Below are 14648 nucleotides of genomic sequence, written 5' to 3'. Positions count from 1 at the left end.
GTTTTACACATTTTAACTTTTATCAGCATACAGTCTCTTGACAGTGCATTTTTAACTGTTGCTTCATTATTAACAGGAGTGTCTTTTTTCTTTTAGTTACAGGTTGTTTCTTCATCTTCGTCGTCGGTGTTTGAGTCAGTGTCGGCGTGCTCCAGCAGTGTCATAATTTCTTTTTGGCCGACAGGGTCCGGTGTAATAGCTGTGGCTATCAGTCTGTTGATCATGGATCTTATGCAGGGAATACAACAACAGCCACATAGGGTCAATATGGCTGCAAAAACAGCTATTGACACTAGGATTGATGACACTAGGCTGCAGTACTTTCCAAACATGTCCATCCAGCTGTCCCACATGGAAGTGTCCACTCCAGAATGTTCTTTCATTCTCTCATTCAGGGTCTTCAGTCTTTCCAGGGCTCTGGTCAGACTGCCGTCAGCTGCAGTGTTGTTAGGTATGAAGGTGCAGCATTGTTCTCCACTTCTTTGTTTCTCGTTGCGCTGCGCGTTCTTCTGGGCATAGGCTGCAGCTTAAAAATGGTTCCCCTTTCAGGACACGTCACATTTGGAGCCTGCCGGTAAATCCTCGGGCAGTGTGGGTCACATGGGCTGCTGGTGCAGGCCGTGTTCATGCCTACCAGGGCCAGTGATAAGAATACTGTGAACACGAGCATGGAACACATCGTTGTGACAGTGGTCAGTTGGCATCCTCTTGTCCAGCATCGACGTCGTCTGTGCGGTTTCTCACCCTCAGGGGCATCCTGGTTTGCATTTAGTATTTCCATCTCCATCAGGTCTCCTCTGTGAGCGTTTCTCCTCTTCTCGACCGTGGACACACCCTTGGCCTCCAATGAGTAGACACCCAGCAAGAGGAGCGAGTGTCTCAGTGTTGCCACTGATAGCCCTTCTCCCCACCGAGTGAACACCAGAGGTTAGAGCGGTCTGCAGTCTAGACTTTACTGCTCACTTTTCTATTCGGGAGATTGTGGTTCTTGGATTGGTTCAACCCTTTTTCAACCTGCAAGAAACTGGAAGAGAATCACTCGGCAGTTGATTGTTCAAAACTATTTCTCTGTTTTCCAGCAACTCTGTCATCCACTCTGCTAGAGTTGTTTCTCTTATTGACTTGTTTGAAATTTAATGTATAGAAGTGTCTTTAACTAATTAGACTCCCTCCTGTTGACGCATGAACAACTTCATGTGTCACAAGAGCTACTGTTTTTGTATAAAGACTTCGGTTGTAACGGTTTCCCATCACATATGATCAGATCATCCTGCAGAATTGCTCCGCACCTCAACCATTTCTTTCGCTCTAGTAATGGCACAAATGTGTGGTTCATTTCTCAAGATATCCAGTAGAATTTGCATAGAGGTGTTGTCACCATAAGTGCGTCTACTGTTTGTACTGCTACTGATTTTGCTGCTTGGTCTGCAAAATTGTTGCCCTCTGTTATGCCATATTTTCAAAATGGCGTACTGCAGATCAAATTCATTATTGATAAGTCAAACCAACGAAAAAACAAAAACTAGAAGTTAAAAAAAAAATATTCTTTCGTTAACAGAAATAAAAATAAAAACAAAAGTAAAACTATCTAAAACTGCAATGAGTGGTCACAAAATTAACTGATTTTGTAGCAAAAAATGTGTTTAGTTTTAAAATCTTAAGTCAAAACTAAAGAAAAATAAAACTAATGAAAATTGCAAAACTATTAAAACAGTTAGAGTAAACATATTGGCTGTCTCTGTGTCTCTCTGTCTGTCTGCGTCTTGACACAGTCAGCTCCTTTGTATGGGCATGTAGTTCCTGTTACACGTTTTCCTGTTACAGACACATTTCCCGTTTCTCCAGAGTAATCGAACTCTTTGTTGAATTTAACTGTTTTCATCTAGTCTGCACTTCCACCTAAATGTAAGTAGAAAGGTTATATCCAAGTTACTGAATGCTATTTTTATAGATGCAGTAAGGAGAACAGAGCACATTCCACGGGAGCTTCACTCCCATCTCTGGTGGAGGCAGAAAATAGGGAGCCAAGGTCATAACTCAGGCTCATTAAGAGTCAGAAAGAATGTGAATGCTTAGTCTTGTGGCTATCGCGCATTGTATATAGCTTCTTTTCTTTGTTTAATAGCTTTCTGCCTTCACCTAAGGGTGTACCCTAAGTATGTGACTCAGGTCTCCATAATCGGAGTTTATTTAAAGATAAATAAGATGATCCATTCATTGCTCATGAGATCATGCACTAGACGTATGTTGCAGTATTTAGCTTTCTTCAACACTTAAACAAAATATCACTTCTTATCCATTACCATTCTCTCGTATTAAAAACAAACAAACAAACAAAAACAAACTAAGTTTAACTTTTCTGCTTTGTCACTTAAAACAAAGCATCGCTCTCAACCCAGCTCTCAGCTGGCTCTGAAATTATCATCATCAAGCATGAAGTTGCATGAAGAGAGCTGTTTCAGAAGTCACAGTATTCCTCACTCAAGCAACATCAAGAAACAAACAAAAACAAAAACAAGTTGCTGATGGCATGAACGCTTTACACACATGAGACAGGATGCAAAAAGCTGCTGTTAAAAACAGATCAGGGTGTGAGGGTGAAAACTGGGTTCACAGACAGCTGCATGTTCGAGCTTTAATAGCTGTTTCCCTCCCTCTGATGTGTCCTCATGTAGCTCCTGCTCTAAAAAAAAAAAAAAAAAAAAAAAATTAATACAAAATAAAAAGTGTGTATCTTGCTCATTAGCTTGGTAGTATAGGTTTGCTCTTCATCTTAACAAAATCTCATCTAGGATGACAGGTTTACAAGCGGGTCAAGTGTCTCTATGCACTTAATTAGTTTACATATTTTCTTTATTTTCTTCATCTCATATGTCATTATACTGAATTTGAGCAAACCTTAAGCTTGATGCAGACTACTTTTAACAATTATCCACCTCCACATCACAACTGACTGAGGTGCCTCTTCATATTTAATATTATTTCATTATTAATGTTATTATGCAATAGTATATTACAATATTTATTTATATTTTATTTGTGTCCACCAAGGGCTGAGGATGAGCTGCAGTCTCACCCTTTCCCAAGCTGGAGACATTTTCCTTTTCACACACTTTCTTTGGCTGAACAATGACACAACCTTAATATACCTTATGCATCTCTCTATTTCATTTAATATGTGTTTGTGTGAGTTATCTGGTTTCATGCATTCTATCCATTCTAGGCACGGTCGTCCTGCCAACTATATTTCATTGTTAATACCAGTTTACAGGTTGTTATCCTTCTATTATCAATTTGAATACATTAGATAGGCTCTATTTTAATTTAACCTTTTGTTTATTCCACTTCATTCCTCTTTCCATGCTTTAAAACATTACAACTCTTGTGTATGTTTTGATTTCTTTTTAGCTTCCTTTTCAGTATTTATTTCTGCTTGGAGGGTTTCTTATAATTTAGTTATACATTTTCCCTCCCACGTGGGACATTTAGGTTTTTTTAGGATTTCTCCATCTGTTTGCGCTTATTTGTCCTGCACCGGGGCATTTCTTTTCTAACCATAGTTCATCTGCAGTCAATTCAGGCTTTACGGGTTTATTTCCCATTTTTTGGGCTTAGAGTTATCAATAATATTTTATTGTAAATTGCTTATAATTTTATTTTTATTTATTGTATTTGGAAACACCTTGTTTTGCTTTTATGTATTAATACTGCCAACATACACTCTGTGTGACCTTCGCTGATATTAGAGTCGGGGGAGGTTATTAAGGCAGCCTTCTACCCTGGTCTAGACCCAGGGCGGCCTTAATTTTATGCGTTGAAGCGCAACCTTTGACCCCTTCTCACCAGTACATCGGTCAACACAGGAAACAGTAAGAGTGGTGCAGAAACCTGTTGTTTCTATTCAAAAGGTCACTCACTCCTCAACAACACACAAACTTCACACGCGGTACTACAATCCTATTTTAGTTGACACGTTCTTTATTTTCATTCACTCGTGAGAGTGAGATCCCTTTATTTTCATTCACTCGTGAGAGTGAGATCCCTGACTTCCAACCTTTTAAACTGCGGAGTGACCCCACACAGGACCGTCAAACTCCGTCTTACAGGCGAGTCCTTTCACTCGTGAGAGTGAGATCCCTGACCTCCAGTCCCTAAAGGACGAGTCTTTTAAGAACCGTGTCAACCTAAAAACCGATTTTAGCCGCAATGTGTTCTTGAGTGTTTATATTCACCTGGTTCGGACGAAAATGCCGGTCAGAGAGAATCCTCCTCGCTCCCTGGGATCGTGGACCTCTTGCTAAAAACGCTGGCCAACGGCGAATTCACGTAGTTGGTCTTTACTGTTTCACTAGAAACAGGCTGTCGCGACAGACTTTGCAGCGTGGGTTCACGAATCCAGGAAACGACGAGGTCACTCTGTTGGAGCACAAAATTAGTTAAAATTCAATGTCCAGAATCCGGCTCGGAGGACCAAATAAATGTAAGGAGTAAATATTTAAACAAGACATTCTTCAGGCGAAATAAAGACACTCAAGACAGTTTAGATGGTAACAACGTGCGCACGCTGGGTGAGCGCTGCTGTCTCAGGCTCACAACCAGCGTATGCGGCAGTTCTTTATTTATAGCGTTTCAGAGTATGTGTGTGTGTGTGAAGTTTATGATCTCAGAGTGTGTGTGTGTGATTCTGAAGAATGGGCCCCTCTTGCTATTTGGGAGTGTATAGATAAGAACGTCCTGCTCTCCCCTTCCTGGGAGTGAAACGGCTCGTAGAGAGCCAGGTACAGAGGAAATGTACTGAGTGAATCATGTCTGAGAACACTATGCTTTTGTCTTTCATTTAAGCTTCACTTCAGCGAAACAGTAAAACCATAAAATACAATTAAATGGAAAGAATAAATGGGTAAACAACTATTAACACTAAAATTAAAGATAAACTTTCAATAACATATGAATAGAAGTGGGAAATCTCTTAACACTCCCCCTCACCCCTCACCCCCCACCCCCTGCCTTGCTTTTTGCATGGCTCAGATCAGGGTTGGGCTGATCTCAGTTAAACTCTTAATAAGACCCATTTCACGGCATGCGGCCAAGAGATTAGATCTGACAGGGCAGGCGTGGGTTAGTACTGAGACTACAGATCTGCAGCCTAAGCTCTGGATTGGAAATGTTCCAAAGCATGGAGCAGCCAGTTGAATGGAGAGCTTTCTGTTGCACGATGATACCAGAAGCATGACTAGGAGAAAGCCCTTGCTCTCTATTGAGGAACCGCCTATACTTTTTACTCATCTCCCAAGAGATGCAGTTATAGTTTTTAGAGGGGTTTTTTCTGTTTGTTTGTTTTACTGGTTCAACTTTCTCACCACCAGATGTTGGTGGAAGTTTTGACTGCTAACCTAGCCCACCTTCCACTCAGACAGAGCAGCCCAGAGGAGCACCGCCGACCTCACAAGCGCTGCGAGCTGCAGCAGCAGGAGCAGCATATGAATCATGTTCTATATGAAGCTTAAAGACATGCTCTCGCAGCCCAGAGTGAGGCAGGTGAACTCAGCTCGCCATATGGCTTAGAGGGAGCTTATTAGGCTCTGAGGCAAAAAACACATTATCCACAGTGGACCAAGGCCACCTAGGGATGATTTCCATTATGAAAGCCTTTAATTCTGTTGGTATGAGTAGGAGAAAAGGGGGGGAGAGAAAAGTAATACTTTAGCAGAGGAGCTGCACTCTGGCCGCTTGGCTCGTGCAGGGATGGATGACTGGCAGCGAAGGTGAAGTGTGATTAATTATCTGAGCGCACTTATGTAAGTTATTACATTGTAGATACAAACAAATGACTCCCTGCTCGACCTAACTCCTCTCCTCTCTCTCTCATCGCATTATTACTCAAAATAATTCCACATATTAAACTGACCCCGTGATAAAACAAGAAAAGCAAAACATCAACATCAGGCATTTATAACACAAACAGAGAATGAACACCATCCAGCCAGACAGTGATTTGTTGACTCTGTTGCACTGTTTTCCCCTCACTATGTTACTTATTTACACTTTTTTATGGCACTTATTATTGTTGTGCTTTTCAACTGGCTGAATCATTTTCCCTCCTGCCAAGCCTCATTATAAACCTTATATCCAGAAACTACCTTTTTTTTTTTTTTTTGTAAATGTGGAGCTAAATCTGCTTCACCATATCAACACTGTATCCATAGTGACCCCTTGAGGTTCAATGCTGGAACTACAGTCAGACTGAACGCAGTTAGACAGATTTGGTGTTTTGCATCTTGTCCTAGCAGATAAGGCGCATGTGCCACCGACCCATTTAAGTGTCTCTGTGGCCATAGAGTTAACTTAACTCCACTATAATTGTATTTAAAATGTGAACCTACAATATGTTAGAATCTCTCTACTTTTCAAAATGCCTTCAAACTCCCTGGCTCTCTATCATATCTAATAATTTTGGTAAATGGTAGATGGGCTGGTTCATATATAGCTTTTCTACTCTGCTTGAGCAATTCAATCAGTTTAGTTCAGTTTTATTCATATAGTCCCAAATTACAACAATAGTACCCTCAAACAAGCACTTGGCAACAGTGGGAAGGAAAAACTCCCTTTTTTAATAGGAAGAAACCTGCAGCAGAACCAGGCTCAAGGAGTGGTGGCCATCTGCCACAAGCAGTTGGGCTTGAGGGAAGGACAGAGGATACACTGTGGAAAAGAGCCAGGGATTAATAATAACTAACAAGCACTCATAAGCACTTTATACAAGCTTTCTATCTAACATTCACACTCCAGTGAATGCTTAGGGAGCGACTCAGGGTTCACCATCATGACCAAAGATGCTTTGGGAGTGCATACTAGAGCAGCCAGTGATCCAACCACCAACCTTTTAATTAGCAGATGACCTGCTGTACCTCTCTCTCGCCCTATAGTAGGTAGGACAGGCTCCAGCCCTCAAGTGACCTTGAATTACATGAGTGGAAGATAACAGACGGACGGACTGCTCTACCTCCTGAGCCACAGCCACCCCCAAAACAATCAAAAACTGTACCTTTATTTTGCAAATAAACTCAATGCTCTGGCTCTCATTCCACGTTTGGAAACTCTTGGAACTCCAAGTAAGCCTGCAGTCTTAGAGTGAAGTGCTCTGTTGGGATAGTAGATTTTTTTGTGTTAACTAAAGTGAAAGAAAGCATCCCATATGACATCCTTTAAAAAAAAATTAAGATAGCTGAAAACTAGTCTGATGAAAGAAGCAAAAATTCAGTTAGTTGAGCGTCTGCTCCAGTCTTTATGCTTTGGGTTGTACTCTCAATAAAACCAACAAAAAAGGAACTTCCTTCTAAAACTCGTCAGAATGTACTTGTTCCCAGAAACAAAGGCTTTTCTCTGTAGGAAACTGTCAAAAAAGGAGAAAAAAAATCACACAATAGTGTGTTCTACTCCCTCTAGGAGAACAAGTGTAAACTTGCTCCAGTTCAGACTCAAACGGAAAATGTTAGACCCTGGAACGAAACCTGAGCAGGAGGACAAGCATATATTAATCTCTAGTTTAGGAAACAGACATCTCACAGGTCCCCGGCTGTCACCTTTATTAAATAACACCTGTACGAGCCGGTTCGCGTTGTTCTGTAAGGGAATATAACGCACAGTTGAATGACATCTTCCATTTTTCAGCAATTTCCAGCATCGAAAAGCTTTTATTTCTTAAAACAAGAACACTCTGACAAGTTCAGAAAAAAGGTTTTTGAGGATATAACTGAGCTCACAAAGGCTTCACTGAGTAGTGCACCTTGTAATACGACTAAGTGGCATTGCACACCATGCCACTGCTGTGTAGCCATTATAGGATGGTAGTGGATCCTGAAAATGGGCCTTTAAGCTCATGTAGCTCTTACATTCAAAATAATGAAAATAATTAATTAATCAATCATTGTTTGCAGCATTTCTAATCAATTTCATGTCATATTAGACAAAAAAAAAATAGAAAAGAAAAGAAAAGAGGCGACATTCAAAGATAAAGCTGTTCCAAATCTGACAGAACAAGTGTTAGAGGGAGTTTAACTAAGGACACACTTCTGCAAATATTACTGCAGGATTATATTGTTTGTAATCTCCATGCTGAGGGGCACATCTAAAAGAATGTGTATCACTTGTCTCTATAACCTGTAGATGTGAAGAGCTCTCAGGAGCTGCATCAAATTAAATTCCTCCCTCGCTTGATATGTGAGCTCATTTAAGCTTCTCGCTCTGCTTGTGCAAAAAAATCAAATAAATAAATAATTTTAAAAAACATGCTTTATCGCAAAGCAGCGCGCCAGACGTGAACCTCAGGTGTTTTTTCTTTCTTTTTTTCTCCCCAAACTTCCTGCAATAAAAGTTTCATCCACACACTTCTGAACTCTTAAAGAAAAGATTATTGAATAATGCAAAAAATAAACCGTATCTGAGGATGAAAAACAGAGAGTGGCCAAGTGAGACCTGCACATGACAGATATTCAGGATGTCACCTGTAAAATAAAATAAAAAAAATTTAAAAAACACACTGTATCAGGAGGCAAGTAAGATCAATTATTCTAGATTTCCCCCCCTTTTTATAGATTTCCTTTCTTTTTCTTTATGCCAATTTATCTCTGCAGTTTGCGCTATTGTAACAATCCTTCCCTCCCGGGCAATAAAGGAGAAGCAATGAGACCTGAGAGATTTCCTCTAAAGAGATAATTATCCCTCTCCTCTTCCTTGTGAGCTTTTCATCCAGTGTCCCTCTTGTTGCCAGGAAACCAACCAGGGTAAAGACTCTGCGCAACCCTGCTCTCCAGCTGAATGTAGCGGTGGCAAATCGTTAACATCTCGCTGCTTTTCGAGGCTGTTGATAAATAGGAGATAGCGAGGACAGTTACGGGACACATGTGAGGCCTTTTGAAGCTGCGCTCTCACTGTCGGTGAAGGTGATTTCGAGGCCTACGGCAGGGTGTAATAGATGAGGTCGGCGTGTTCGCTCTGAGAGAGACATCACAAACACGAGAGGGGGGTCTTTGCTGTAAGTCGTCCACATCTAAGTCCTTATGTGGGATAACCCTGTGCCTGGTTGGGAAGTGTGTAGTTAGACTGAGAGCACCTACAAGATAAAGACCATAACCGGAACATATCAAATGTTCTTTACTTGTGGCCATTCTTATCTCGTTTACATTGCTGCACTCATCTTAATTACATTAGTTTAACCTGTGAAACGTGAACACATAAGATAAGGAGGACCAGTCTTCCAAAAAACAGAACACTCCTCATTTGATGTTTTCATGGCGAGTGCTGTCCAACCATGGATGGCCAGCCATGAAAGACCACAGTATGAAATATACATCATTTTCATACTTGTCAAACTGGTCATCCTGAAATGAAAGAACACTTCCATCATTACAGGATAACAGGGACCATTCAGAACAACTTTACATTGACTTGTAGTGGCCATTCTCTCTACAGGGACAGGTGACCTGAACCATGCCGGTAAAATGCTCCCAGGAGCATAACACTGTAATGAGACAGCAGGAAGAGCAGTTGTTGTCTTTAAAGTAGCCAATATGGATACAGATAAACAGATAAAGGAAACCTGTTTCCCACAAGCCTACATTTAGTGGCTCCAGCTATTCGGGGGGAGATACTTTGAAAATGGAACATAAATTACATCAACCCCCCTGAAAAAAAAATACGGAGGAAGAAGAGTCGCAATGCACAGGAAGTTTAAGTAGGATATTCAATAGATGTGTTGCTCTGTAGACTGTGATGCACCTCTTCCACTGCAGACGGTCAAAACATAAAAAAAAGAAATGCTTAACACGCCCAAAGAAACTATGCATGCAGGACGTGATCTGTGTGCATTCTCTTGTTAATGTTATTATTGGAGGAGACACAGTTTGTTCTCGGTGTAACTGGATATATTAGATAAGTGCTTTAGTTATCTTGATAGAAGTCAGGGGCACGTGTGTAACTGCTGTCATATCTATTGGACAACTAGTTGTCCACTAGGCGGCGGTATACACATCAGACAGTTAATTCAATATAGCGCTATATATTATATATATTAATATATATGATGATAATATAAGCGATACAAATGTATCTTATATTTCTTCATTAAACTTTTATTCCGCGTTCACGGTAAAATGTGTAGAAACGTGTGTCTTATCGTGCACTCGCAATAAAGGTCATCCGGGAAAAAAGTAAAAATACATTTAAAAATAGAATTTAAAAATTTTCATTGTAATTTTGTATTAAAACGTCAGAATTTGCGGTTTTATATTGCGCACGGAGGTCAAAGTTCACTAGTTCGCCTCTCAAAATGGCGGCTGAGCCCACACGGGAATGGAGCGATGAGCAGCTCAAAAGTGATGATTTGCCCAAAAAAGACATAATAAAGTTCCTGCAGGACAATGCGGCCCACTCGGTATGTTTCTCCCTTTAGTCTCCTCGGGATTCCGGTTGGGATATCTGCTGGTTACCGGTTTGAATTCTCACTGTGAAGTGCAGCATGCAGCATGGCTAGCTCCGATGGGATGCTGTGCTTCAGCTCAGCACAGCAGAGCACAATGTTGAGCACTATCTGCACATTAATACGAATAGAAACAGCTTCTCTTAGGGTTTGACCTGTGCAGCTCCTCGTGGCTTGAGCCCAAGCGAGTTAAACTTTCTCCTTCTGTTCGCTTGTTGTTATTTCAGTTCCTCAACGAGCACAAGCTGCTCGGAAACATCAAAAATGTTGCCAAAACTGCAAAGAAAGAGCAACTGATTATCGCCTACGATCAGCTCTTCGAGAGTAAAGTAAGTCACGATTGTCACCCGCCTCGATGATGAACCTTGATAATGAACATAAAATGTGTCAACGTGTGATTTGCAGAGGTTTAAAGGCACAGAAGCAGTGGAAGAAGTGACCGAGAAGGTTAAAGCTGTGAAAGTCGAAGAAAAACCCAAAGAAGTCAAGACAGAAGTTGTGGATGAGGTACTGGTGCACACCATCAGATATCAACTTTTTTACATCATCATTTATATAAAAAAGGAGACCTATGAGATGCTGTAATTTATTTTGTCCATCCACTTTTCCCACATGGGGATAAGTGCATTATAACCCAGTGCAATACAGTCCATGATACTGATGCTCAACGTTGGTTAATGGAGGAGGGGGGGGGGTGCAGATTTTGGTTCTGTAGATTGTGGTTGCTGGAGTGAATATAAAATTCAGGGGTACTCATGAAGACTCAGAAATGCTGTAAAAATAATGTAAATTGGGAAATATTTTCAATAGAAAGGTAAACAGTTTCATTGTATACTAAAGTCATTGTACAAAAAGCCGATTCTGATGAGCACCCAGCGATTATTCACATTTATTGACCACTGCTTCATTACTTCTCTCAGGGTCCTCCAAAGTACACCAAATCAGTGCTGAAGAAAGGCGACAAGACAAACTTCCCAAAGAAGGGTGACACTGTGAGCTGCTGGTACACCGGAACCTTAGAGGATGGGACTGTTTTTGACACCAATGTTCCCACAGGTATGACTGTGCCGCACCCTTAAGGTGATGCTCTGTCACTAGTCGTGCTTTTGCATTACCAGAAAATGTTAAACTAAGTAATTTGTACTTCTTAGTTATGTAGATCAAATCTCTATGTAGCTATGAAGAATCTGTCCTTGTTCTCTTCAATCTACAGCGGCGAGAAAGAAGAAACAGGCCAAACCACTCAGCTTCAAAGTCGGCTTGGGCAAAGTCATCAGAGGAGTAAGTTGCTCTGCTGTTGTCATTTAGTTTCTTAACTTTTTTTTTCTATGTCTAATGTCTGTAATCATCACAGTGGGATGAGGCCTTACTGACAATGAGCAAGGGTGAAACAGCTCGATTGGAGATTGAGCCTGAATGGGCTTACGGAAAGAAAGGCCTCCCAGAGTCCAAGTATCCTTTCTTTTCCCCTCTTTGGTATTTTGTACTTTGCGTGCATTTTTCATAAATATCTCCATATTTCTAAAGGGATGTGATGAAACTACATGAGCTTTCTGCACATAAGTTCAGAGCTCAGGTTCTAATGTGGCTTGATTCTTGTTTATAACTGTCCTCCTCCTTTATTGTTTTACGCTAATGTAATTAAATGAAAGCCAAATTTCCTTAACTCCACCTCTACCAGAATTCCACCCAACGCAAAGCTGATTTTTGAGGTTGAGCTGGTGTCTGTGGATTAGCCCAAAGCATGCACTACATTTCAAGAATTCACACTTAAAGGCCTTGAGGTAGAGGGGGACATCAGCATGCGTCTTGGATTGCAATATTCCTGGGATGCCTTTCCTTTAGTATAACATTACACATATACCAACTGGATTTAAAAAAAAAAAAAAGTAGTTTGATTTGGACAAAGTGGAATGGCTTGTTAATAATGTACATACAAGGGACTGTGAAATGTTATCTTTTTGTTCTTTTGCATGTACAATGTCAGAAATAAATCTTTTCCCCAAATTATGTAGGTGTTCATTTCAGTTAACCGGTCACGGTACAGATGACACCTGTCTACATCGTGTTCTTTAGCCTGAAATCAATTGTATTAAGAGAACTAGTTCGTGTGGTGTAGGAGGTACTAAGACCTCCCAGTACAGTTTTATGCCAACTACTAATTGTTCCTGGAAGATTTGAATAAGTTATAAATACAAGATGATTCAGTAGGAATATACCCATAAGGTGCAAGACTAGTCTAAATATGCAGGGAAATAAAAACTAAGGTATTACATGTACAGTGATGCACGTCTTTAGGGTCTAAGCATCCAGTGTTTGCACACAGGAGGAGCTGGTTTAGCCTCAAAGCTAAATTTACCAATTTTAGCTTGCATTAATCCCTAGAGACAGAATGAAGTTTGGCTCAAATACAGGACAATTGTCTTTATTAAGAAACTGCAAAGATTATTTGCTAAAGATTTAGATTTACATTGCAGGACAAATCACTCATCTAGACCAAGTCAAAATTGTTTTTATTTTGTACAGGATGACATTTAACTTGGTAAAAACTGACAGGTGATGATGCCGTTTCTCCTTTGGGGCAGTGAACCACTTAGGAGTTGGCATTGGGTCCCTTCTTCTTTCCGAAGGTGGGAACAACATTCACAAAGCGCCTGTTGTACTGGATGCGGCGCTTAGCACGGCCAGTCTTCTTCTTCTTCTTCTCCTGCTTATCGACCTGAAGAAAAAGAAGTGGAATGGCATCATTGTAAAGTGAAGTAAAAGCAGATGTAGTCTGTAGTATAGCTGAAGGTAGAGTCCCCCCAGAATGTTTTTGAAGAAGAAGAGGTGAAGTTACACTTACTTTGGGAGTCTGTCCCCGCACTTTTCCAGCACGGGCCAGAGAGCCGTGAACCTTACCTGGTAGAGTGAAAGAGAGAAACAAAGATCAATCATGCTATCAAGGAGGTTTTGTTAAGGCAAACTATATTGGTGCCATCCTCAGTGTGCCAAGTTTTGAAGTCCCAAAGAAAACAAACAAACATTCAAATATGTGAATAACTACATGTCATGCCCATGCACACATACCTCCCAGGAGTCTGCCAGCTACCTCCAGGGTGCAGTGCTCAGAGACACCACAAGACGCCAGAGAGGCATCGTTCTCCAGAGGGCACCCAGCAAGCAGCAGCACCTGATCCTCAACCAGGAGACCTTCCAGAGCCTGGACATGAGCCTGAGACACAAACAAGTTTTCTCAGAATAATCCTTTATGCAATATTGCCATTAATAAGGTACAACTTTTACACTGGTACAACTTTTACCTTGATCTGGCCAACAGTCTCCTCTCCAGTCACCTCAAGGGTGTGAGTGTTCTGGCCACGTAAGAAGAGCTGCATCTTGATGCTGGGAAAAAAAGGAAGGGCCAAGCATCTTTAGTCATGGATGAAACTTTTATTAGTTTTCATATAAAAGCATAACTAACGTCCAACTACCACCACAGCTATTTTATGTTTACTGGACTTGATTATATAACAAGGACTTTGACATCAATTACAAAAACTGCTAATTAGGACATCTGATAAAACGCTGGCATCCCTTGAAAATGCTGTGTGCTTTACTTGGTGTGACAAGTTAAAATGTCTACCGTGACGATCATTGCGGAAACATACTTGCGGCATTAAAATTTATTATATCAAATCCCGACTACCAAACCTTCACTTTGCCTTTATACTTCAGAATATGAAAGCCACATATGATCCTCAAAGTAAGTATCTCCGGTGGTAAACCTGCAACTTATTAAAATTGTAGAGAACTAATGCACTACCAGCCGCCGGGAGCTGAACTGAAGCTTCTCCTGGGTCCTAGCAAAAGCTATGCTAGCTTAGCTAGCCACATGAGGCACGCGTTTCATAAAAGTCTAGTAAAAACATATGAAATACACCTTCACTCGTCAATAAAAAGCCTAACTTATGGTTACGGATGACATATGTGCACCAATCGCAAGATAAAACGTGTAACGATAATGACAAACTGGCAAAATTTTGATAAAAATACACAGCTCTCACCTCGTTTGATGCTAGTCGTTCAACGCTAGGCATAAAAAGGACTGTTTAAGGGTCTGCACAGCGCATGTGCGGATTTACGTAATGCTCGTCGGACGCGGTGGCCACGCCTCTTGTACTGTAGTGTC

The 14648-nt window shown here is 40.9% G+C and overlaps 2 protein-coding genes and 1 long non-coding RNA gene across 3 annotated transcripts; 1 reads left to right on the top strand and 2 right to left on the bottom strand.

Annotated features, from left to right (window-relative positions):
- Positions 1 to 2367: 2367 nt before the first annotated feature.
- LOC120433230 lies at positions 2368 to 4969 on the bottom strand. Its single transcript, XR_005608406.1, has 2 exons — positions 4233 to 4969; positions 2368 to 2683 (listed from the first exon to the last, which is right to left on the bottom strand). It is a non-coding gene; the product is annotated as an uncharacterized LOC120433230 (long non-coding RNA).
- Positions 4970 to 10291: 5322 nt separating this feature from the next.
- On the top strand, positions 10292 to 12487 carry fkbp3 (FKBP prolyl isomerase 3). The gene is made up of 7 exons (XM_031755132.2): positions 10292 to 10432; positions 10705 to 10806; positions 10883 to 10984; positions 11398 to 11533; positions 11691 to 11758; positions 11832 to 11929; positions 12159 to 12487. The coding sequence occupies exons 1-7, from the start codon at positions 10328 to 10330 to the stop codon at positions 12211 to 12213; spliced, it is 666 nt and encodes a 221-aa protein (XP_031610992.1). The 5' UTR covers positions 10292 to 10327; the 3' UTR covers positions 12214 to 12487.
- A 399-nt stretch (positions 12488 to 12886) lies between these two features.
- Positions 12887 to 14648, bottom strand: faua (FAU ubiquitin like and ribosomal protein S30 fusion a). Its single transcript, XM_031755127.2, has 5 exons — positions 14524 to 14648; positions 13780 to 13861; positions 13547 to 13691; positions 13323 to 13378; positions 12887 to 13196 (listed from the first exon to the last, which is right to left on the bottom strand). Exons 2-5 carry the CDS (start codon positions 13852 to 13854, stop codon positions 13071 to 13073), a joined length of 402 nt encoding a protein of 133 aa, XP_031610987.1. The 5' UTR covers positions 13855 to 13861; positions 14524 to 14648; the 3' UTR covers positions 12887 to 13070.

The sequence above is a fragment of the Oreochromis aureus genome, linkage group 15, assembly GCF_013358895.1.
Source record: "Oreochromis aureus strain Israel breed Guangdong linkage group 15, ZZ_aureus, whole genome shotgun sequence".
Classification (NCBI taxonomy): Eukaryota; Metazoa; Chordata; class Actinopteri; order Cichliformes; family Cichlidae; genus Oreochromis; species Oreochromis aureus.
This window is presented reverse-complemented; position numbering and strand designations above follow the sequence as displayed.